This window comes from Chelonoidis abingdonii, chromosome 24, assembly GCF_003597395.2.
Source record: "Chelonoidis abingdonii isolate Lonesome George chromosome 24, CheloAbing_2.0, whole genome shotgun sequence".
NCBI lineage: Eukaryota > Metazoa > Chordata > Testudines > Testudinidae > Chelonoidis > Chelonoidis abingdonii.
In genome coordinates, this window is record NC_133792.1 from 23,379,621 (window position 1) to 23,405,824 (window position 26,204).

A 26,204-nucleotide genomic window follows, 5' to 3' on the forward strand; every position below is an offset into this window, starting at 1 on the left:
CCGATGCTGATCTGAGTTTGAGTGGCTGCTGTTCCTCTGCTCCAAGCTCTCTCTTCTGGGTGCATAAGGCGGCACGGGATCTGCAGCAGAGAATAGGGTCCACGCGCTCAGATGTTAGTTACCTAGAGTGATGGTCTGAAGAGGATAGGAAGCATTATTTTTCTTTTTTTGCCAAAGTGGGAAAATAGCAGCAAAGCCTCAATAGCCTGAGAACTCTAGCTCCCCCACCCCCCTCTTATCCATGCCTCTCCCGTCTCCACTCAGTGCCTCCAGCCCAAGCACATGCTGCCTGGGCCAGGAGCTGCTGCAGCCAATGAGGGCTGGCCAGGACATGATGTCAGACAGGCTGTAGAAAAGGCGCGGAGGCTTGCGCTGGGCTGGGACTGCAGAAGCTTCTCTCGCACTTTAAGGGATTGCGCCGAGCGGCAGCAGCCCCCCCCCCCATTACTCACGCGGCGCCGCCACAAACTCATGGTCCTGGGAACAGCAGGGCTCCACAGCAGCTCCTGGGGCGCACGGTCCAGGGGGCTTTGGGGAAAAGGGCGCTGCAGAGTGCCCATCCCCACTCGTGGCCGTCCCACTCTTCACCCCGCCCCGGGTTTCCCCTTTCCCAGTGAGAACCGATAGGTTGGGGGAGGAGCGGGGAAAGGAGCAAACTTTGCCCCCGAGGTGCTCCTGCTGCTAGCCCTCTGGACTGTGAGTGCCCAGCGTTGGCATCTGCCCCAGCTCCCCGAAGCAGCAGCCTGCTCCTCTCCTGTCGCTGCTCCCCCTGCCCTGCTCCCGGCTTCTCCTCATCGGCTTCGCACGGTGCAATGTAGGCGGTTGTCGTTATTCTCCAATTTGTTTTGCACAGAAGATGGCTTAATTTTTGTATGTCAACCCCCCAACCCCCAACCTGCCCAGCCTCCTGCCAGCTGGGCCATAGCTGAGTGCCTGGGACTGCTCCGAGGGCGATGAGCCCTGCTCTAAAGAAGCCTCCTAAAGGGACGTGACGAGGGCACGCAACTGACCAGATCTAAGCCCTGAAGCCTGCAACACCAACAGCCCTCCTGCCCCCTCCCCCAACCTCCCCTGCCCCCTGACCCCCCTGAAACTCGCGGATCGGAGCCTGCGCTGAGCTCCGGAGAGCTTCGCTGGGTGGCAAGTCCGGAGCCCGACGAGAGACTGGGCGGCCGTACTAGATGCATGGGGGAGGGCTCCGGTTAATACAAGTGCTGGGCTCCTGCAGGGACCCCGACAACTGTCAGCTGCAGCCGCAACTCGGGGCCTCCTCCTCCGCCGCCGCTTCCTCAGCGATGCTTTTCCACAGCCTGTCCGGCTCCGAGATGCACGGGGTCATCGATGAGATGGACCGGAGAGCCAAGAGCGAAGCGCCAGCCATCAGCTCGGCTATAGACAGGGGAGAGACCGAAACGGTAGGAGGCGAGAGAGCGGGCGACATACCCCCTCGACCCCCTAAAAATAACTAACCCCATAACGGTAACAACGCTTTCCCTTAAGAATAACCAGGAGAAACGTAGGCAAAAATAATAACTAAGACGCATTAATAGGACCAAAAAATTAAGCATAAACGCACCTCAAAGCTATGAAATAACCTCGATGGGCTATGCATGTATCTGACAATAATGAGTAACAATAGCAATAACAGTAACGGACGGATGAACGGAAAGGCACTGCCTTGCGAGAACAGGAATAAAGCAGCAGCAGCCTTTTGGAAGAGCACGGGAATTCCTCCTCCTTCGCTGCCCACAGCCTGTTTGGCCTTCTCCTAAAGTTTTTGGGAAGAGGGCGACATGCTCTTTTATGTAGTTAACGTTCTGGTGTGGTCAGGGTTAGGGAGAAGGGAAAGCATCCTGTCTGCAAAGTGAGAAACACGAACACCAAAGGATCTCTGTCTCTCTGTGTTTTCCAGATGGGATGAATATACTGACGCAGTCACTACTGCACGTCTACTTGCAATGTTATAATCCATTATTGTTATTATACGATCACCACTAATAATAATAACAAATATAATCTGTTCTCGCTACAGTGCGACAAGAAGAGAAGACGAATTTCAATGGTTACGCACGAAGACACAAATTTTCCCTTCTAAAATATTTTGCTAGGGCTCATTTTGTATCTGGTTATTTATAATATTTATGTATTCTTACCTTTATGGAGTAGAATAGATACTTCTAAATAAAATAATGTATTCCTTCTAAATGTCTTAAGCTAACTTAAAATCAAGCGAAGAGATTTTCAATTCCTTCAGCATTTGTATATCTTCTACTTTTTTAAATTAAATAGGAGAGATAACTCTTGCTAGGCAAAAAGCTCCGTATTCAGGTCAAATATGCCTTTTCCTGTAGAGCTGATATGGCCATGTGCCCGAAAAAAACCTTACGAATTTGTTTTTAAGTTTTTTTCCATGTTGTATTATTTTTGTCAGCATTGTGTATAAAATAACTCCCCATTAGTATGTTTAAGGCCGAAATAACGGCTATAAAAGAGCCTTCGTACGTGGTTTGTGCTCTAAATATTTTTAGTTTTCTTTTCAAAAATTTGATTTCTTTTTCCCCCACAGGTAAACAGTGTTTGAATTAGACAACTGATCTCTCTTGGCATAATTGTTATGACATTTATATATGTAAACCACCGTGTGTGTGTGTGTGTGTGTGTGTAAGTAAAATATTATAAACGGGCTTAGACTATTAACTTCTTAAGCCGCATTCTTGGGTCCCCAAATATTCATGTCACTGGAAGGACAAAGCAGAAAAATAGTGTTTTATTTAAACTGTCTTTACAGGAAGCTGCTTTTGCTTATAAAGTGATCACTAATCAGGGTTCGGTTAACTCTTTAACGACATAAACAGTGGAGCTGTGTGGACAGCATACCATACATTGCTAGACTTTCATTTAAATCTAAATTCTGAGAGTGGATTCATTGAAATATAGGCATTTTGGCTATTCGCAAAGGATTTAAGTGGCTTGTACAAGTGTAGTTGGGCTACTGGATAGTTCTGGTATATTTTAAGACATTCCCTTCATTATTCTTCTATTCTCTTGTTCCTCTTTTAGCTGTCTTCTTTATTTTTGCATTGCGCATCAGTTTAAGGTGCTGGATGGGTAAAAAAATTGTATCCGTCAGATTTTTTTTTTCACAGTAAGTAAATATATAGGGAGTTTTAGGTGCCATGTTAAAAGCAAACGAAGAGGGAAATGTACAAAAGCCAGTTGCAAGGTCTGCCATAAATAGTGTTTTGCGTTTTATCTTTCCCCATGAATTTTATTTTAAGATCCAAGATAACACAAATAAGGATGTTTTCCTTTTGGTTTAAATGGTTTCCACCATTATTTTCTCACTAGTTAGTTGAAGTTGATTAGATTTTTTCTGAGGAAGTTTCGATTGGGTTCTGATCTGACACTAAACTATTAAATTATATAGGGGTTACATTTAGTTTACTGCTTCCAACTTTTCCCGGCATAACCTAAAATGCTCTGCTGCGGGTTCCCCCCCCCCGCCTCAGTTTTCTTGATTGGACATTTCAGGCTGTGTAGTATTCTTGACAAAGGATTCTACGCTTTGAATTGAATGTTCATCTCCTCCGCACTTTTATTGACTCATCTGTTTAGTGCTTTGGTCTGGAATACATTTTGTTTGGACTCAATTTGAAGAGAGCTTTTTCTATAACTGCCAGGATCTGTAGTTCACCGGATTTTAATATATATATATATACATACACACACACAGCCTTTCCTATACAGTCACTCTCCGCGTCTCCACTATATAGATATTCAGATATATATATCTCAAATTAACTGTCTGTGATCTGCCCTGCTGTATGATTATTGTGATTGTTTGTTTGCAGAGCAGCATCTTTTTTGTTTGCTCTGGGACTGGCCGATCCGGTTCATATATACCAATTATTAGATTTAACCCGGATGGCCTTCCCCCTCACCCTGTAATATGTCCTTCTCGTATCCTATCCCCTCTGCCAACAACCGCGTCCCTTCGCTTGGGATGGGGCAGATATTTTAAGCCTTGGAAATCTTAAGGAAACTTCACTTTCCCAGGGCAGGAGAAGCAGGTCAGGATGACAGGGGCTGGACTCCTCGGAGCTCCCTTTTCTCTGGTCTCTCTATTCAGCCCCCTGGAGTGGAAGAGGAGAAGCCCAGCCCTGATGGTAACTGGGCTTGGGGGAGGAAGGGGAAGGGAAGGGGGTGGTTAGTGGTGCAGGAGGGTTTCTCCCTCTGTCACTAACTGTCTGTAATTGTTTTCCCCCAGCAGACCATGCCTTCCATCAGCAGTGACCGGGCTGCCCTGTGCGCCGGCTGCGGGGGAAAGATCTCCGACCGTTATTACCTCCTGGCAGTGGACAAACAGTGGCACATGCGCTGCCTGAAGTGCTGTGAATGTAAACTCAACCTGGAGTCCGAGCTCACCTGCTTCAGCAAGGACGGGAGCATCTACTGCAAAGAGGATTATTACAGGTACGGACTGCCCCTCCCCCAGTGCAGGGAGCGCGGGAGGGCTCAGATACCCAGCCCCCTACAGAACAAACCCAACCCCACTGCACACTGCATAGGGGAGTACTGGGCAGACTCTCCCTGCGGGGCAGGATATGGGCTCCCTAAGCGTCTCCATCCAGAGGGGGGGTAATGAGGTAGGCAGGACAGGCTGAAGTCTGTGAGGGGAATGGGCCAATATCGGGCCACTAACCCCACTCAGGCTTGGAACATGTGCCCCCTCCCTCGGTTTCCTGCACTCTTTGGAGTAAAACGAACCAACTAAGGAGAAATACAACGTCACTTTTTTCTCAGCCCTTGGCAAATACTATTAAAATAATAGTAATAATGATAATTAATTAACGCGCCTCCAGTATTACTTTAAATACACACAGGCATCCTCCCCCCGGTAAACGGTGCGTGGCTTGGAGCCCCAGATGCAGGGAGCCAGCCTGGAGAAAGGGGTGTAAGGAGCCGTCGCCAGCCAGGATGGATGGAGTGGCAGGCTCTGGGGAGAACTCACAGGCAGGCGGGAAATGTTATTTGTTAGGATAGTTCTCCATTCAGCACGCTGGGTTTCCATGAAAAGGCTGTGATGGTGCCGGGCGATTTGAGCTGGAAAATGCCGAATTTCTCCCCTGGCACCCAAGTTGAAGGTCAGACCCAGCTCCGGTCTCCGGACAAGTTTCCCTGCTGTGCCATGGCCGTGAGGGGGGATTTCGCTGCACCTGATTTGCAGAAGTGAGGCGGGGTGGCAGGTTGAGTGTAAAATAATTGTGTTGCTAGAGGGGAAGCAGAAATGGATGCCCTGAGCCAGGGACCCAGGCAGAGGGATCTCCCCTCGCATCGGTCTGGCGGGGCCAGAGCTGGTTTTACGGCTTTCTCCGGCTTGAATCGCTGAAGAGTTTGGGGTACTGGAAGACAAAGGCCACTTTGCAAACTTTACTGCCTTGTTTAGCGGTCCCTGCTCATCCAGGGATCGCGGTCTGGAGCCCAGCCTCTCTGAAAAAAGCCTTCTGGCCGGAGAAGAGAAACATCTTTAAGCTTTTACCGGCGAATTGCGGAAGTGGGGTGGGGAGGAGATCCGCGCTAAAAAGGGGAAATGCGGTTCTCATTTGTTTCCTGTCGCGGTTCTGTTTCGCAGGAGGTTTTCTGTGCAGAGATGTGCGAGGTGTCACTTGGGGATCTCCGCTTCTGAAATGGTCATGAGGGCCAGGGATTTGGTATATCACTTAAACTGCTTTACTTGCACCACTTGCAACAAGATGCTGACCACCGGCGACCACTTTGGCATGAAGGACAATCTGGTGTACTGCCGCCTCCACTTCGAGACTCTCATCCAGGGGGAGTACCAGGTGCATTTCAATCACTCGGATGTAGCGGCTGGGAAGGGCCCAGCTCTGGGAGCGGGCTCTGCCAATGCTTTGGGACTGCCTTATTACAACGGCGTGGGGACTGTCCAGAAGGGGAGACCCAGGAAAAGGAAGAGCCCAGGGCCTGGGGCAGATTTGGCAGCTTACAATGCAGGTAAGAGACCCCTCTGCGCCAGGAATAATGCTGATGGTTTGTTTCTGTTCCCCTTCAAGGGTGGGCTGCGGTTTCTCTTTATTTTGGCTTAAACTGTTAATAATAGTTTAGCTGCAGCATAATTATTGAGATCAAGTGCTGTCAAACTGCAGTTACAGAAGCTGATATGTTAGCATTTTTCACTTCAGGTGGAAATGAAATGTTCTGAAGCAAGGTCATCTAGTGGGGAGAGGGGAAGGAAGGGGGCGAGTGTAGCTTGAAATAAAATCTGGAAACCAGAGATTGTAAATTAGCACTTCAGAGAGCTGTGAGTTTCCTTTAGTAGTTAGTTCTTAAAGGCTGCTGTTGGGTGAATTATTCTGCCACTCCTGACCTCTTGCACCAAAGACTTTGGTAAAGAGGAGAGTAAAAAACAAAACCAACCCCAACAACGCGGTGATTTCACGGGGAACTGAACTGGAAGGAAGATGGGGCTGTTGCTGGAACTCTGGTATGGGGGTACAGCGTTTTTATGTTAAAGCACATGCAGAGTGCAATCCGGTGGTCTGAGCAATTGTCTTTAGAAAGCAGGTGTTTGCAGGCAAGCCCTGGACTGTTTGCCCGGTGACCAATTTGACTGGAGTTTTGTTCATCAACTGTGAATTATAGAAGTCTCAAATATCTAAAAAAAAATCGCTATTCTAACCATGCACTAGCCTCAAGTTACAACCCCCCTACTCCAAATGTGAGATCAGCAGCAAGGACAAGGGGTCGCAGGAGCAGACCTGGATCCCGGGACAAGCTTGTGTCTTTGCAAAAACCCATGGCTCTCCAGTTCTTTAAATTTCAATAGCTAATATCCTAGATTGTTTCCATTCACCTCAGTGTTGTAATTTTGCAGGCACAGGAATTCCAATTGGTTGCCATCCTATCAAAGAAAATCCTTTCTTTCCTTTGCTCTTCTTATAATGTATAATTTGTAGCCTGTATATAACAGAAATGTTAGAATTATTTTTATATTTCTGTTTTTGTGGATCCTGAGATAGAAAAGGATTTGTGCAGAGGAAAAGATTTAGATCTCAGTTCTGTTAGAAGGGTTTCCAGCAGCTGTGTTGGAAACAAGGTTTTTCTCTGGACACAAATCTCTGTAAACTCTTAGATCAAGTGTCCAGCAAAAGTTTGTAAAACGGGGAGACCCTGAAGAAGACTCAGCATTTGCCTGTTTTTTGAGTAGTGCTGCCCCCTTTTCACTGCTCCTTGAGTCCTTCAGCCCTGCTTGGCAGTGGAATTCTGTCTGGTGTGACGTTCGTACATGACCTGCGGGTTGGGGGGGGTGTGCAGTTTTCCCTTGAACTTTTTTGGGGGATGGGACCCTCAGACAAACGTACAGTTTGCTGCTGTTTGGTGCAAACTCCCTCTCTCGTAAATCTGTGGAATATGCTGCTCTGGACAGCGCTTTACTTTCTACTACTCAATATTAGAAAAATAGAAAAAAATAAGAAAAACTGCAGCGCAGTATATGACTTTGTGAAAAATCTTATCTGCTCGTGATCTCCCAGCCGTGTAGACTGTGCGCGCTTTGAAAGTCGGGGGCAGGGGGAGCGGAGGCTGCGCCTATTTTGCGCGCAACTTGGATGGGAACAATGGGGATGGATGCGCAAAAATTACTTGTTTGGCCTAAAAATAACGAGGAGGAAAGGCGTAACTTTAACTAACTGCAAATCAGGTTTCAGGAAGCGTTTGCCACCTGGAATTCGTTTAACCGATTGCTGTATAATCTGGAAAATGTACACAATCAATAGGAGTGCCATTGGAGAGATTTGGGAAGGAAAAGTTCTTCTGTGCTTTGAAAAGTGTTTATGGCGTTTTCCTCAGAGTCACTCCGAACTTTAAAAGATATAGAGAACACGAGTTTCACGTTCAAAATTGTATCCTTTTAGGAGGTATTAGCCTAAATTGTCCTTCCGCAGTCTCCCTGTACAGGGCAGATGTTCAGATTCAAAGGACCAGTAAACCGAACCATCAGCATCTGTCCTGGATAGGTGCGCAGCCTGAACAAACACTATAGCTCCTTGCCTTCTTAAACTCACCACGTTTATTTGCAATTATTTTTTATTCCTTTTCAAAATAATTACTCTTTGACTGCAGATTAAACAACCTTCCCTATCTTCTTTTGCTAAACCTTTTTATGATTAAAACAAAATCTCTTAACTGAAGTGATTATAAAGGAAGTTCTGGAAATCTACCCATTTTGTCCTTTGATTTAAAATAAAACATAACGGATTGCAAAGTGTACGACTTCGTAAGTTTTAAAAGAAAGCATGTTTTAACGCGTGTGTGTGTGACTGCTTTCCTCTTTGAGATGCACTCGAAATGAACAATATTTGCCATCCCCTCTTTCTTTTTGTTGGCAGTTGGGGTTTGTGTATAATAAATACATCGTATTCTTCTACAAATAAAACCACATCCATGAACTGGGGGAGGAGCGGGGCGAGACACCTAAAACCTGACCGCAGTTTAGAAATAAATTATTAGTAAACGGCAGTTATTTCATCTGTAGCATAAATTGGATTGACGCTTTTTCCCACTCAAACAAGACCCAGTTTGCAGTGGGGTGGAATGGTTGGGGGATTTTAGATGTGGATAGAGCCTGACAAGTGGAAAATAACTTAGAAGGAATCCGGAACTTCAAAAAGATTTTTTCCCTTTCTTCTTCTTCTTCTTCTTCTTCTTGTAAGAGTTGCTCCTATGATCATAATTTTTTTCTTTCACTTGTTGGAACAGAGTTTGAGAGGGTTTTTAGGTCAGTAAATCAGTGGCTGGAAGCTTGCTGAACACAGGAGCACCTGTAAAGAATTCTGAATAAAATACTCCCTTTGTGAATTGGACCCCGAACCCCCCACAGCCTGGAATATTTTATTCGTTCATATCTAGCCTCCCTTTATCGTGAAGACACTAAAGTACCCCTAGAAATGATAGATGTACCGTGCATACCGAGGGCCCCACAGCCTGATAAAATGCACAATCTTTGCGAAGAGCAAAGACCCACATTAAGAACTATTTTCTTCCTTTACTAGCTGACTCTGGAGGATATAAAGTCTGTCAATAGGATGGTGGTTAAATATACAGCGCAGCCATAAATCTCGGGTTGGGAAGCAATGGGAGAGGACAGCTATTCCCGAGAAAGGTGCGCACTTGTGAAAAAAAGTGGTTTTCGTTCTGTTTGTTTTGTTAGGAATGTAGAACGGAAAAGGCTTTTGAGCTAGGTTAAAGCGGGAGCTGGTATCCCTAGATCCGCTTTGGCTGGACTTCCGCAGCGCTCGAGGTCGTTTGTTTCCTTTCACTATCGAACAAGCACTGACAGAATAAATGTAGAGATTGCGAGGGGTTCTGATGAATCCAGGGAGCAAGGAAAGTGTCTTTTGCTCCTATCTCCCTGCCCCACCCCAATCCCCAGCAAGGTTCGGGGGAGTTAGGAGTGTCTCTGGCTCAGGCTCTCTCTGGCATCAGCCAAAAGTTTCACTGGAAAGACAAATAAACCACCAAACAAATACAATAAAAAGCAGGTGAAGTTTTTGAATAATTTGTTCGATCTCTTTTATTCTAATTTCTCGCATCGCTTTTCTTCCCTCTGCACAAAAATCAAACAACAAATGACAAATTAAAGAAAGATTTCTCCCTGCCACTGAAATTACAAAGCCAGACAAAATCGAGATTCTCAAGCGCGAATGTTTTCCAGGAGGTTGGTGAGAAAAATCACCCTCTCTTCCCCGGCCGATGGGCTTCGTACTTTCAGGCGGGGCTTGGTTTTTTGTTTTTGTTTTAAGTATTTAGTCCGAAAAAAGTCTATCAAATACGTAACTGCCGGTACAACTTTGGGGAGCCTTTTTTGCTGGGGCTAGCACCTGGGACACGATCCCTGAAGCGGACCCCTCCAACGGGAGATTACAGCTACGGACGAGGAATCTCCCCCAGGAACCCCAAAGGGACTGGGAACCTAGGGGGCTGGGGACCTGCTGCGCGCCTCTTGGAGAGCAAGGGCGCGGCTTGCGCGCCCGGCTCCCGCTGAACTGCGCCTGTTTCCCAAGGAGGCCCTCTTGGGATTGGAACGGGACCAAGCCAAATGTGGCCCCAGCGAAGAGCGAACCAGCCCCTACTAATGGGCGTGTCCCTCCTGCGCTGCTACCAGGAGCCTGGGGCAGGCTGAGCGGCCCGGGGGCTGCATGTGCGCACAGCAGAGCCAAAGCTGGGTGTGAGGGGACAGAGAGAGGTCAGCGCTGGAAGGTGAGGGGAGACGCTGCAGGGACTGTGCTTTGCCTCCAGTCCATGACCCTGGCGCTCGCGCTGGACTTGGGGGGAGGCTGGCGGGGTTAATCACCGGCGCAGGGAATTACTGAGCGCTGGCACCAGCAATTTGGCTTCATTCACTCGGCTTAATTGAGAGGAAAAAACCTCTCGAGCCAGCTCCTCCAGGAGATGGGCCCGGACACCCCCCCCCCACTGCAGCCCCCTTTCCTCCCTCTGGGGCACCCCCTGCATACGCGTACACTGGAGGCCTTGATTTACCCCTCACTCCCTCCTCTTGCAGACCTGGCCCCTCTCTACTGCCCATAGACAGGGCCCTCCAGAGGATTGGGGGGGGGGGCTGGGGCAATTTCGGGGGCCCCTTCCATTAAAAAAAAGTTATAATACTATAGAATACTATATCTGGTGGGGGAGCCCTGTGGGGCCCAGGGCAAATTGCCCCATTTTCCCCCTCGCCCTGCCCATAGAAACCTCCCCCCATAGTCCTATCCCTTTTGGGCCCTCCTCAGGACCCCTTTGTTCTCTCCTTTCCCCCCATTGTAGGCCTATCCCCTCCACTCCTGCCTCTCTTTGCCCCGACATTACAGCCAGTCCAGCAGCTACTAGGATCTTGAGCCTCTTTCTCCCCCTAGAGGAGTCAGACAGGTTGCAATTCACTGGGGTTTGCACCGAGACCGCAGGAGGTGCCCTTTGATTCTGGTAGGAGGAGGGATAAGCTCCCTTCCCTGCCCTTGCATCTACCACAGTCTTGTTCACAGCTCTGCTTCTGAGGTCTAGGGAGGGGTCCTGGGATTGTTTTGCTAAGCAAAATTGTGAGGGAATGTGACCCAGACAGAGCCCTGAGCTATCTTTCTAGCTGGAAGGTTGCAGTGGGGATAAAAAGGGAGCTCCACTCTATGTAATCTCCCCTGCCTCCAGGACATCCCCTATCTCCTGTATTCCCGAAAGCTCTGCTTGAGATTTCAAGGCTGAGGAAGACGCTCCTGGGTCCCCTACTCTGAAACCTCACAGGTGTGGTCTCCCCCTACCCCATGCACACAGACCTGGGGAGGGGGACACAGTCCCAGTTCCAGGTTCCCCAGATTCCTCCTCCTGAGCACAGAATACCCTCTTTTGTTCCAAAATCCCCCTTTTTGTTCCACTTGCTATTAAGGACCCAAGAGTCATTCCCCCCCTCCCTTGTTCAGAGAGAGATCCAACCTACTCTATATCCCAGGTGATATGAGTCAGTGAAGGATTCTCTTCTTTTACCCCGCCCCCCCACAATGATACAAAACCCTTCCATAGACTTACTTCAAACAACAAACAGTGCTGCTCTCCCTCCCTGTTCTTCCAGGTGGGAAAAGGTGCAGGTCACTGAGCCACTGGGAGTGGAGAGCTGATGTCTCCACCATAAGTTTCTTATCGCATCTTTCTCTTGACACCAAGATTTGGTTTGCTTTTTCCTTTTGGTGATTTAACATGTCAAATATAAAGATAAAATTTCCCCAAAGGAAGTGCTTCTGCCCCTTCCATCCAGCAGCACATTGAGCATTAGTGCAAGGTTGGTTTGAACCCTAGCTGGTGGGATCCAAGGACCACGGTGGCATAAGAAAGATCTTTCTGTGTTTTCTTCTAAAATGTAGTTTCTAATAACAATACCTTATTTCTTTGTTCCCTGTCATCCTTTTACCAGGCAGTTTACTGCATTAATATGTGGAGTACATTTTGTTCCTTAGCACCAAATTGCAATGTTTTTGGCATAGATTGTCAGGGTCAAATTGCTGGCAATACTGCCTGAGCTGATTTTTGTAGAGTGTTTTTAATGGGGGAGTGTAGGACTAGTCATTACTCAGAGTGGCCAGCCAGAGATTCATAGGGAGGGGGATATGATGGCCAGCATGAATGTGGTTCAGTGGCTGGTGGAGGCTCTGGGAGGGAGGGCTCAGTGTGCATTCTGGGAGCTAAAAATGGACTCAGTGCCCATCTGGGTTTCTTTGATCCCCAAAGTGGGAACCAAGCACCAGTCTCATTAATTTAAGCTTTCCCATTTGACTGGCATTTCACTGAATTCCATTTCTGAACTTGTCTCATGGCAGGAAGCCCTCAGCCTGCGGTTGAGAGGAAACCTGGAATTTGGATTGTCTAACAGATCCTTTGTGAGATACACAGGGATGGCACACAAAGAACAGGAGCAAAAGTGTCTGAAAAGGAGAGGGGGTGCATAGGGAGCATCTACAGGATTATTTCTTTGCACTGAGGTGTTCTATAGGAGACCCCCTGCTCTCCCCATCCCCATGAAAATTCCCCTCTGTCCACTGAGTATCTGTTGACCCAGACCCTGGGAGGGAATCCAGATTCTGGGAGAGTCATGTATAATAATACAATAGACTGATTTAAAGATATAATCCTAAGTACCACACCCCAATATGAATGGCTACTGGCACTAATCAGAAATCTTTATCTCAGGCTAAGCTTCAGGGGGTATCCATCCAGCTGGCATAACAAGAGTGAGCAGCTTGCACTCTTGCACTTTTAAATTCTGTTGTGCCATTTCCTTTTTTAAGAGGAGACAATAGTTCTGCAGGCCCCAAATGGGACATTTTTGTTTTTATTTTATTTGGAGAATGGATGAGTAGGGAGAAGAGGTAGGGAAGTAAATTATAAGAAACAAGTTATATATAGTTGCAGTGAAAGGAAAACAGGTTTTGGTTCTTCAGAAAATAATTAGATGTTTTTCATAATCAATCACTGACTTGTCGCCTCTGGGAGGATTAGAGAAGATTTAGGACGATGCTCATGCGTCTTTTCCATCTCTAATGTCTATGAGTGAATTTCTACAATTCTGAGTGAATATCTTTAAACAACAATAATAAATAATGTATTATCTTACCTTTCATAGCACCAATTTCCATGAATCTTATCTTTCATAGCACCAATTTCCATGAGCAATATAGTTTTAGATAATCTTCTTCCCAGCATTATTTGAGGAGGAGAATGTAACTATGAGGGAGACTGAAGTACATAGGGTGACTACATGTTTGGCAACCAGACTTCAGTAACCAACCAAGCCAGAAGAAGATTCTGAAGTTTTCCATTCAGCTTAATAAATGCAGCCTTCTGCTGTCCCCTTTTGTGTCTCCTTTTCCCCCTCGAATTCTGGTGCTGTCAGTTTTTCCATGAGAAAACCAAGTTTAAAACTCAGCAGAAAAAATGCCCCTCATTGCTGAAACTTGGCATGAGGTTAGCCTGGAAAGGATTTATATATATATGGCTAGTTATTTAAATTATAGGAGTCTAAAAAACACTGAGAGAAGTTTTGAGGTTTCGGATGCTTTTTACATGTCTGTGAGACAAACATGCCTTTGTTTTTCAAACTGAAATTTTTCAGGCCTTACTCCATAATGTGTCCTGACCTTTAAAAAGTCTCTGAAATGCTGAAGTTTGCAAAGCAATCACTGTATATGCTGACTAATTGCTTTCTATAATGTTTACATATATTTATTATTATTGGTACAAAAGACACACTTGCATATTATGAACATTTTGTTAAATTTGTTTCCACACCTGATTTTTAAAGTTTATATTTGTTCTATGGAGCTGAACAGCTCCAATTTGATAAACAATCTGTACCTATCTGCTACATTACATTGTATTGGATCAGTAATGATGAACTATTCTAAAAACCTGTGTGTAGATGGTTGGACAGCTGGATCAATAATTCACATTTTATAGCTCCCAAGATACATATTTATCTGTTTTTTTCAGCCATTTTGGTAGAGTGGATGAATAATTATCAAGGGAGAGTGTAAAATGAAGATTACAGGCATTTTTCCCCTTTTTAACAGACAGCTTTTTAAAAAAGCTGAAAAGGGGGTTTGCAGATACCTGAGCACAGAGGGGTAAATTAATGACAAAATGTCAGAACAGATTTTTAGACGAATCACTGAATTTTCTTGTGGGTTTAGTCTTGATCCTTAATGTTATTTTAAGGGTATTTTTTGTGGTTTACTGTATGCATGTATAAAGTCAAAATAATACCTTTGGCTTATGAGAATATTTTGCTTGGCGTGCAACTTTTAGTACTATTCGGTAATTATTGTAATGTTCCTTTGCCTCTAAACATTCTCTGCAAGACTTGTTACTGATTTTTTCAGATCTGTCGGGGGCAGTCTTGTTAAATTATCTCAAATGGATATGTGGAAAATTGATTCTTTGAACCACTATTTTTAAAGAGATTTTGTTTTTAATGAAATATAAATATGCAGAGAATAGTTTTTAAAATGTATATTTTTGATTTGGCACACTACTGACATATTTTAGCAGGCTTATTTCTTTAACTAGTCAAATTATAGTTGTAATTTTCTGTCTGGTACACAAACTTTACTCCTTTAATAGTGTTTTATTTAATGGGTCTCTCTTGTATTCTACAGGGTTTAGTTTGATGGAGGAAATAATTATAATTTTAACTAGTCTGTTCCATCAAGATTTAAGTGGACTCTATTTAGCAGCTTTCTGTGTACAGTACAATGTAATTTATGGTGATACAAAGTGCATTAAAACACTTTACAGAGTTGAGGACAGCTACTGTCCTACAGACAGAAAGTCATGGAATGGATGTGTGGAGATGGAGAAAAGAAAAAAGGAAAGAGACCTGACATTTTAAAAGCAGTAAAGATGCAGGTGAGGATTCTTGCAGACTAGTTATTGTAAGGGAAGAATAGAAGGATGCAGGAATGGAGGGGAAGGCAAGTAGGGTTTCTATCATTATAATACATGCCATAGTATGTTCTTTTAATTGCTGCACTCAGATGATTTGCAAACAATGTTGGTCACAGAGTGATGGATTTACACAACCATTTCTTCTTCTTGTCTTTAGCTTTAAGTTGCAATGAAAACGATGGTGACCACCTGGATAGAGACCAGCAATACCCCAGTAATCAAAAAACAAAGCGCATGAGGACATCATTCAAACACCACCAGTTGCGGACAATGAAGTCTTACTTTGCTATTAACCACAATCCTGATGCTAAGGACTTGAAACAGCTAGCTCAGAAAACTGGCCTAACCAAAAGAGTTCTTCAGGTAAGAAGAGCAAAGACTTCTGTCTCTAGGAGTAAATAAAATATCAATCTCGGGTTTGACAAGCCTCAGTTGAAACACTGTGAATAATACCTCCACATATTGCTAATGTCCACATTTTTCTTATTTCTTGGTACCCTCTGTGATGTGTAAAGTAATCCCAGAGAGTATGAGAAAAGCCATTTCTTTGCAGCCTAGCAGAGGAATATATCTTGGGTTCTAATTTTTAGAGCACAGTTGTGTAAATTAGGTGTCTTGCTTATTTTTATCAAACAGTTAGTTACATCCGCCAGGCATTTTTCCTGCAGTATTCTTTTAAGGAGAGGTGAATGATTTTAGCTGTCATATTCCTTTTCTAGGTAGATAACAGTATAGAAGTTTAGAAGTCACTCTGAATGAATAATTGCATAAGAAATTAAACAGAAATATTGATCTATTTTGTCAGTCAGGATAGATCGGACATCTTGGCTTTGTAACTGAAGTGAATAATAGATTTTTCAAAGATTGAAACACGTTAATTTCTCATTCATAGTTTTGTAATTTAGAACTGAGGGGTGAAGGCATTTTTAAAGACATTTTTCCTTTGCATGATGGATTTTTCTTGGCCCAAAGGCACTTGTTCCCTCTGAATTTTTATGGGAAGCAAAAGGTAGGAATGTTGGATCCTTTAGCTCCATCTAAATCTGTGCTACACCAAATTGGATTTGGTGGGCTCTTATCCAAAATGACTTTTTAGCCAGAGGTAAATTTGGGAATTCAGGAGCTCTAGATCCTCCTATTGAAATAGTGTAAACAAGAGCCTGAGCGAGGTTTGTGGGGAAATGGGTTGGAGACTTACTAGGAACCAAATGGGGTACAGTGACAAGACCTGGCAGGGAAATATGGGGAAACACTAGCATCTGGGCAAATTCACAGTGAAATGGGGGATGGGTGGAGAAAGCAATGCTAAGAGAAAAGACAAGTTCGCTGGAGTAAACCTAGATCTTGTGGTGATGGATGGATAGAGAGAAAAAGGAGCGGAGGTTGGGTTTCCCCTGGAAAAAACTGTAATGACAAAATTACTGTGACTCCTTCTCTTGCACATCTTTCCTGCTGTTTGATATTGTTTGTTTTTATGCGCCTACCTCAGGGCGGTGGACAGATACCTACCCTACTAGTCCCTGCACTTATTAATGCCTGAATCAGTGCCTGTTGCAGCAGCTGCTCCCATATGTGCCTGACAAGAGCTATTGCTTGTGCAAGAAAGGATTTTCTGCATGTTTCCATGTTCCTTCTGCCACTTCATCTCTTCCTTTTTCTTCCTGTTTCTCTGGCTTCTCTTTTCCTTTTCTCTCTCCTTCTTTTTCCCCACACTTTGATTCACTTTAATCGTCTCCTCTCTATTCCTTGTACTTCACCTATCACAGAGGCCTCTGAGTGCCTTCCTATAGTGCATCAAGCAACATGAGTCACATATGCCATTACTGTCTCTCTCTCTCACCATCTTTCTGTTCTCTCATCCCATCCCAGCTGCATCAGTCTTAGCATTCATCCTTCTCCTTTCTTTTCTCTACTCATGCTCTGCCCTTCAATTTTCCCCCACTTTATTCTTCCCATTCCTTTCTTCCTTTTTATACCCTAGTTCTCCCTCTCCAGCCCTCTTACTCTGTGACTCCCCCTACTTCAACATTCCTCTGTCATTGGTTCTTTGCCCTTGCTCTATTCCTTTTACCCCCCGTCTTACACACTTAAACACTGACATTTCTGGGTGCTGAATGTGTTCCTTTTTTTTCATCCTGTCCAGCCCCCTGCAGTTCCGTTCAGCTTCTTTATGAGCTTGCTAATGTTATTGGAGAATCAGTCATCTTGCTCCCATAGTGGCATATCTGGTTTGCTTTGCCTGCAGCACTGTGGGAGGTGGACAATAAGGAGGAGAGGATTGGACCTGTAGGACCATGGGAAATAATGGAGTGGTGTTTCCAGAAGGTGATTCAGAGTGACACTTTGCCTACTACAGCCATGCGTATGGCCTCTTCTGCCTGTGGTGGAATTGTCCTAATCCACCCTTCCAAGCTATATGTTGGAAATTAATGTGGGCCATGAAAACACTTTTTTCTTGGCTTGCATAGATCAGGGTTTTAAAGCTTCTGTGCCCAATTTGCACTTTAACTGACCAGTGAGAGGAAGCAAGCTAGATTTCTGTGGCCATGGAGATGATTTTCAAACTTGAAAGTTCACTTACAATAATTGCAAGGTGGCTCCTTGCTGGGGAAGTCTCGTCATGCTTGTTGTGTCCTGGCACAGTGCTGTTCATTAATTCTTTTAAATTGAAAAGTTTGATCTCCAGTCTGTGTCATTTATTGAACTCAAAGCCATTCACTAATACTACTGAGCTAACATGCAACATCAGATTTCGTCTGTCTTTCGTACTGAAGCCACATGGACTCTTAGACATACATGGACATATTCCAATAGTATTAAATTCCAAACATTACCTGTATTATTTCCAGGCATGTCTGTAAACTTACCTTCTTTTCTGCAAGATTAGGTCTGTGCTGTTTTGGCCAAGGACACTGTTTTTGCCTTCAACATCTTTCTCTTTCTTTATACATATTTTTAATAGAAACTCTGTATAAGCCTGCCTACGGCTGATGAACAGAGAAACAGCTGTCTCTAAGTCTTATGGCCCTTGTAATGAAACTGGTGAGCTTCCTAAGCATACACAGTGTAGTTCCCAGAGTTGGGCATAGTCCTTTTACAGTATGGACATCAGTCTCATGAGTACATATTAGGGGTGGGTATGCTGATCGACGAGTAGAATATTTGGCCAGATTCTTCAGCGTCTGTGATGTCACACTTGGAAGACCTGACTTTGAGCTTGGCTCAGTCTGTAGTGAGTCATCAGTTGTCCATGGCCAGCAGAAGTGGGCAGGGGAACGTGTATATACTGCTCTCTAAATTATTGTTCCTGATGCAGTTTGGCAATGCACAGACTATTTCCCAGAAGTATCTAAATCAGAATTATGTTCAACTTTTTTCCATAAATTTCCGCTATTTCTGTTTGTTTTGATTTATTTTTTAACCTTTTGATCTACAAGTTCATTCACATACCTAATGCATGTCAGCCAGTGAGAGCATGTGAACAAGTTGATTGAAATTCAACAGCTTCCCCAGCAAAGAAGAAGAGTGGAAAAAACCCACAGCTCTTTGCATCTTAACACCTTCTGCAAGTGGTATGAAGAAAGGGGGCTCTCAGGAGGAAATTTTGATAAATGGCACAAAATGTTCCTTTTTAGGGCCTAGATTCTGCCCTTCGGTGCATAGTGCAGAAGGGGAAGGGGAGAAGATAGAAAAGGATTCTTTCCTCCCTGCAGGTAGCAGGGTAAGATCCTTCATAGAGACAAAAGAGTGCTAGAGGAAGACTGGCAGGCAGGGGCAGCTTTAGGCATTTTGCCGCCCCAAGCACGGCAGGCAGGCTGTCTTCAGCAGCTTGCCTGCGGAGGGTCCGCTGGTCCCACGGGACCAGCCGCCCCTGCTGGCAAGTGAGCTGGCCCATTCCATCTATAGTCTCAAGGAGATATAATCTGCTTGGCAGAGGTCTATCCAGATACCTTCTCTCTTCCCAATAGCTTAGAATGCATGCTATTCAGAGCAGCCGCAAGTAACTTGTTGCAGTAGCCCACCCTGTTCTATGCTGCTCCCCCAGGTAAGAACAGGATTTTGCCCTTAATATTCAGGATCTCTTTAACACACTGTGAAGATTATATGACAAGGAAAGTGATATGGAAACATACACAGAGAGGCTAAGTGACTTGTTCAAGGAAATCTGCGGAAAGCAGCGACTTAAACATAGGTCTCCCTAGCCCTAGCCTAGTGCCCCAACTACTGGACAAACCCGCCTTGCTGTCTGTCCATAGCTATTCAATACCATTAACTCAAATATAGTATTATTAATGGTTGACATACAGCTGATTATGTTTTTCAGTGGTAGTTTTGGTTTATGTAGTTCAGACCTTTAATGATGCATTTGAACAAAAAGACATTAAACATTTCCCACACTGTTGTGATTCTATTTATTTATTTATTTATTTATTCCTAAATACTGAAGACCAGATTCCTAATTATCTAACTGACGTGAGATGAGACCTTCTGAAACTATTATGTACAGTTGTGTTATTGTTTCCTTGTGTTAATGTAGCACTGTTATTGGTACAGGGCCTGCACCTACAAAGTGGGCTTAAAACAGTACCACCGCTGTGCTGAGTGGAGAATTCTCATTTGGTAGCCTTTTACATCCTATCTGCAGAGATGTAAATGATGACACATACTGGAAGGCAGGCCCACATTACCAACAGCTCACAAACAATAGTTTTGCTTCTCTCAATTCCCTTGAGTAAAAACGTTGGCTGAAAATATTTCACATTGTAAGTCTCCGCCACAGACTCGTATACAATGTGTTGGGGGTAGCTGTTTTAGGCTATTCTTTTCTGACACAAGGCTAAATATTTTTCAGAATCTCCGTACAGTCAATATCTAGAAGCTTTTTAAGTAGCAATATTAATATCATTGTGCATCCCTAAAGCACATTACAAGCATTAACCAGTTAACCCTGCAACACCCTGGAGAGGGAGGGAGTTAGGAATTAGCCTGTTTTTAGACAGCACCTTTAAGATGATGGGGTATATTTTTCCCTTAATGCTAATAGGAATGAGTCATATTAAAGGGAAAATACAGCCTGTCAAAATCTTTCTGTGTGTGCAGCTCCCATTGGTAGCATTCACAGGTAGCTGCATGGGCAGCTGAAGGTAGTATTTGATTACAGGTGTTTAATGACTTTGGAAGAAGGAGGGAAATACATACAAACTGGCTTGACCCTCTCTCTTTTCCAAATCACTAACTTATATACAAAATTAGACATTTAGAGACACTATAGTGGGGGTTTTTTAGCAGCATCGCAGTTAAGGATCCATTGGGCTTTAGGAGTAGGGTGGGAGATCAAAGTAGTTCTAATGTCTTTGGAAATTTTATAATTTGGTTTAACCAGCAAATTGGTTCATGTTTAGAAACTGAAATTTTGCTAGCATGTGGGGCTTGACCCTCTTCCCTATGGATAAGTATGTTTCTGGCAAATATCAGGATGAAGTCAGGGGATGATGTGCACATGATTGGAACTAGTGAAATGGTGACTTTGGCTCTTTTATTTTCATTAATAAATGATTGAGTTATTCAGCCTTGAGAACAGCGGGCAATTCTTTAAACTTTTTATTATTCTTTTTTCTTGCTGTTAAAGGGACATTGTCAGATTACATATATTTGAAAATAAAAATTCCCATACTTGTACTACAAATAATTTATATTATTTAAAATGAAAAAAAATACAGGTTTAAAAATTCCGCTTTTCGTCATTTCTGATTGCTGTTTTTTTATATACTCCCAACTTGAATAATCAAAATAGATTAATCTGTTTCACCTTTCTTCTTTACACACATGGTTCCTGGTCCTTCAGCTGGAACCTCACAGATAGACCCTTGCACCCTTTACAGAGCCCTACAGCTCTGCCTACATGGATCTGATTGCAGAGTCAGGGCCTGGGAATGGCAGACATTGCAGGTGAAAGTTTAAGCCAAAACCTACTTTCCATTGTTTGTGCCTAGTACTGAACACTTCACTGGCACTTTATAACTAATTAATAATGATAATACATCTGACATCTTTAAAGAACCCCAGAAAAGTTAGTGCTAATATTAATTTTTGGGATGTTTTTTTTTTTCTGATTGTAATATACCAAACCTATGCATGGAGCCTAAACTACTTGACAGTGTCTCTTTAAACTAGGGGAATGCCAATATAAACTATTAAAAACACTAAGCTGCACAAGCAAGGACACAAATGGACATATGCTCCCCTTGGTCTATGTGTACCACTCTAGAGGACATTAGTAGGAGTTGCACATGAGGATAAAGGGAATTTTTTATGTTCAAGCTGCCCATCTGGCCTTAACTCCACTCCTTGGAGTTCATACCTAAACACTTCTTCACATGGATTTCCCGCTCTTTCCCCAAAGAAAGAAGAGTCTGCAACAGCATCCCCTCTTTCCCCAGGCCCCACAGAGGGTGTTTGGTTCTGGGCATCCATAAGTGGGAAATAGACTGGTCAGGGGAGGGAGTGGGAAGACTGGGGGCACATCCATCGTCCCAGGACTGTGTTATCTTTACACACCTCACTCTCCTCCTCCATGTGGTGGGAATCACACTCAAAGGGGCTTCCCAGGGCTTCTCAAGTTGCAGCAGGACCATACTGTTAGGGAGTTGGGGGGGACACAAGACTCTGTCTTCCTTCTGGTCCCTGGGGCTCTGCACACCCCCTTTTCCACAACAGACCATCTGGCAGAAAGTTGTGATAGGAGACCCTCACCGATATCTCCTCTCTCTTAGTCCCCTTCTGTGGAACTTCCTGCAGAAAGAACGATAAGACCTTCTGCACCTAGACTGATAAGGACTGATGCTGCTCACACTGGAATAAGTCAGTGTGAGCTCACTGAGAGCAGGACTGGGTCAGTTAAAGGTGATACGACACAATGACTTGAGACCCGATGATACCTAAATAGTCAGGCTTCACTTTGTAAGATCAGAGCCAGAGAATATATTATCCCTGTAATGTCTGAGTGTCTGGTATTAAAAGGTCAGTATCTGGCTGCATCAGCATGAGCACAGGACTTTTAATGCCATTTTAAAATTTAATAGAGATATGTCTCTGTATCTGGATTTGATAGAAATATTCTTGGGGTTTAATATATTTTTACTGATATTTAATTTGAGATAAACTAGCAGAGTATTTTATTTTAAAACTAGCCCTATAGGCATGGGACAGGCACCATTACCTTTGGAGAGAAGCCTTGGCAATTTAGCCTTAGGAGATGAACTTTGCCACTTTTGTCTCTCAGTCATAGACAGCAGGATAATAGCTAGACAATACAGAAGATAAATATAGTTCTAGTTACATACAGATAAATATACTTTTTGCACACAGATTTTATTACTTCTAAAATTATGTTTTAGTACAATACAAATTATTTCGTATACCTTCATAACAAGTATGAGAAAACATTCTACAGAGAGGCTGGGGTGGGGAGTGAAGCCAAAACATTTTTGGGGTGAGGGTGGGGAGGAGAGAGGAAGTCTTTATGGAGAAAGAGTGTCAAATCTTTTAGAGAAAGGGGAAAGTTCTGTTACCTCTGGAGCTGTAGAGGAGCTGTTTAAGGAGAGGGGAAGAGCAGGATGCCATGCATAGCATCTATATCCTTTGCAGTGCATGAAGGGAGGTGGAATGGACCAAAATACGGCTGGGGCTGGTGAATCTAAGATTATACACATCGTCTCATCAGTTCCCCCCGCTCATCCTGACAAATACTTCTCAGGAGCTGGGGTTAGGTGCATGAACCACAGCGGCTACTGAAGCCCTAAGACTGTTTTCTTCATTTCCTGGAGAGCAAGATTCCTCTTCTTCATGCCCAGTTCTCTTCATATCCCAGTGCACACTCTGTTTACTTAGAGAAATGTGGGAAAGGCAGACAGAAATGCTTTACATGCTAAGCAGAGAACACTTCACACAACTGGACACAACTTGTGGAGTTACTGTAGCAAAGTGAGCGGTTCCACCTACATGCAGTCAATACAAGAATACACCTAACTGAGGCTGTATTGAATTTGTGTCTTTTGCTTTTCTAAAAAAATGCTGGTTTTTAAATGCTACCCTATTATATTAAAATATTTCAGGTTTGGTTTCAAAACGCCCGAGCCAAATTCAGACGGAACCTCTTACGTCAAGAAAACACAGGGGTGGATAAGACTTCAGATTCCACACTCCAAGCAGGAACCCCGTCAGGACCTGCCTCAGAAATATCCAATGCCTCCATGAGTCCATCCAGCACTCCCACTACCTTAACAGACTTGACTAATCCTACCATGCCTACTGTGACATCTGTCTTGACGTCAGTACCTGGAAGTCTTGAGGTTCATGAGTCTCGAAGTCCTTCACAGACAACTCTCACAAATCTTTTCTGATGACTCTTTCTCAATAATTTCTTTAAAAAAGAAATTATTCTTAGTTGAATTCCAAGAGTATTTTAATAGAGGCTTTGAGGAACTGACTAACCACACTTAGGATCTCTCCTGAAAACAGAAGGAAATGTATTGTTCTGATATTACAGATTATGGACTGTGGAATAACTTGGAAGATCTATCTGCAACACAACATTTGTGTAACTGTACAGTTTTGTGGACTGAGTAAGGGAAACAGCAATTAATTTAAATTGGCTAAAGCTTCTGTAATTTTCAAAGACTGCCATGTGCCTTATACACTGTTTTATCTACGTACTTTGGATTACATGCCCATTTTTCTCTTTTTCTCTCTGTATATTTATAACAAGGGCAAAAATGTTACAAGAGTTTGTTACTTTGAATAGTCCTATGCCCTTATTGGTTGCTTTGTTGTTTTAGAATTTTAAGGTGAAAGTCTGTTTGAATATCAGAATTTGTAAAATCTAACCAGTAATAAAACCACTTGTGTAAACTACTTGGTAACAGCTGCAGTTACATTTAGCATTAATTTCACAGTGCAGGTAGGCTGACTGTATTTAAATTGATTAGAAAATTGCACATCAAATACAGTATCTGCTTAGAGTAAACTCTAAATACGATACACATCTGCCTCCTGATTCCTAAATATATGGGTGAAAAATCCAATTTGTATAACAGGGTCTAGATATTTTCGTTATAGAGAAATAAATAATTGTTAGTTGAAACTAAAAATTGTTATTGAACTTTAAAATTTACACAAACATACTGCTTAATTTTGTTGCTGAAACTCAATTTAATTTCAGTTAACACTGAAAAGGAAACAAATATTACTTTTATGCAATCAAAGGTGTCTGTCCTATTCTGTGGAGAGGGCAAGCCAGGCATTTGAAAGCAGTGTGGCCATGATCAACCTATTTCTGAGATAGACACTGGGTAATGTTGTCCCCTAGAAACAAAGAAAAAGTTTTGTTAGATTAATTTAAAACATTGGCAGATAACATTGTTTCACAAACATATATGGCCTTTTTTAGTGGTTTGAAGGTATAAAAAAGCAGGTAAGAATATATTGTTATGGATACTAATAAAAATGGCTATTCCTTAAACCATAATGGACCTGTTCAATTTAATTTAATTCCTTCTCAGTTGTGAGATCTGAATATCATTTGTGCTGTGAGCTCTTTTTCCCTTTTTTTGAAACCTAGTCTTTCATTCTTTACAGAAAAAATAAGTATACCTCAGCAAGGTTTACATTTGAGTTAGAATGCTGTATGCTATTTTCCCAATGGTTTATTTAGTGCAGACTTTGAGCAGTATGTACCATATATAAGGTTGTTTCTTTTCAATCTTGTTGCAAGGTTTTTCAGTCAGATGTGTTAGGTTGTATGTGGCTGACTTAGTAAAAACTGTTCTGTTGCTCCCATAGGTTTGAAATCAGCAAAAGATTATTCTGAACTAGCAGCAAGATAGGTGCTAAGATTCGTGTTCTTTGCTCCTCAAAGTGTACTGAATATGATTCATTAGGCCAGGCTCCGTGCAAACAGTGTTTTGGTTTTTAAAATGCTATATTTATAAAGCTTTCTCGGCTGAATGCTTGCAGACCTTGTGCATGCCAAATTCCCATTGAGGTCAGTGAAAGATCTGGGTGCACAAGGATTGTGAGACTGGGACCCTGACGTATTTAAAATATTTATTAACCTTTCTTGCTCTTCAGTTCTGGTAAATAAAGATGAATAATCTAAGAAACAAGACAGTCCCCATGAATGGATAAGATTTGTGAAGGGGGTTGTATTCCCATCCCTAAAAAACAAAGAGTTTAACATAGTTCATTAACTTTGTACACAGTTACAAATACGTTTTTTAAAAAAACCTACAGATTGAGTTAGCAAACTTTACTAGATACCTCATAGCAAAGATGTCTAAAAAGGAAATAATATTGATTAGTGGATTGTTAAAGAGTATGCTTCTACCTTTTGAAAAGGGTATTCACACACAGATATTCTGCTGTATGTGGTGTTTTGTTTATTGTCAATTACCTTGGGAACTTTATTTTTGTTAAATGGTTTAGTTGGATTTTTTCTTGATTTAAAAGGCAATGTTGGTCCAATATGAAATGGATACAGGCCATAAATAAAAACCTGTGTATTCCTATGTAAACAAAATGGTTTTCAAAAACTTACTATTAAATTCAATAGTAATACAGCAAAACGTAGCTGTTGACAATTTGAAGAGAGGTGCTGGTGTTGTTGGTATTTTATTGTTTTGATCTTTTGTTTTCACTACCTGAATCTACATCTTCGAAATCAGTTCTCAGTATTGCCTTTTCAATAACTGAGATTTATGGAGGGGAATAATCTCGTGTTTCTATTATCTAAAACCTAAAACAGGCAATTAAATCAATTGTCTGGTTTAATCAAATCAGGGATTTTGCATATAAGTAAGATACAATGTTCTATATAGGGCCTTTATGTAGGGACATTCGGATTCACTCGCTGTCTCCAATGACCTATGTTGTCCCCATGATTTGTTTCAATCCTGTGGTATTGTTCAGTTGTTTAGAGCTTGTTAGTTTTGAATGCTGTACATTTTTTTACTACTGCAATCCTAATGTTTCTTCACATACTTGTACAGTTCCACATTTGATGTACTAGTCTGAAATTCTGTTAAAAACATGAACAAAAATGGAAATGATAGTTCTTTGGAAGTGTATTTTTACTGTATATCTAATCTGACCTAGTTGAACATACTTCTTTACATCTTGCATGATAGGTGTGTAGTTCATTTTTTAAG

The 26,204-nt window shown here is 42.9% G+C and overlaps 1 protein-coding gene across 2 annotated transcripts; it reads left to right on the forward strand.

Annotated features, from left to right (window-relative positions):
* Positions 1–1,093: 1,093 nt before the first annotated feature.
* Positions 1,094–26,204, forward strand: LHX2 (LIM homeobox 2). Of its 2 annotated transcripts, none has more exons than XM_032767664.1 (5): positions 1,094–1,415; positions 4,268–4,473; positions 5,633–6,015; positions 15,158–15,363; positions 23,115–26,204. In XM_032767664.1, the coding sequence occupies exons 1-5, from the start codon at positions 1,182–1,184 to the stop codon at positions 23,400–23,402; spliced, it is 1,317 nt and encodes a 438-aa protein (XP_032623555.1). In that variant the 5' UTR covers positions 1,094–1,181; the 3' UTR covers positions 23,403–26,204. The 2 variants fall into 2 exon arrangements, with proteins under 2 accessions (XP_032623555.1, XP_032623556.1); XM_032767665.1 differs by having other exon boundaries at positions 4,271–4,473.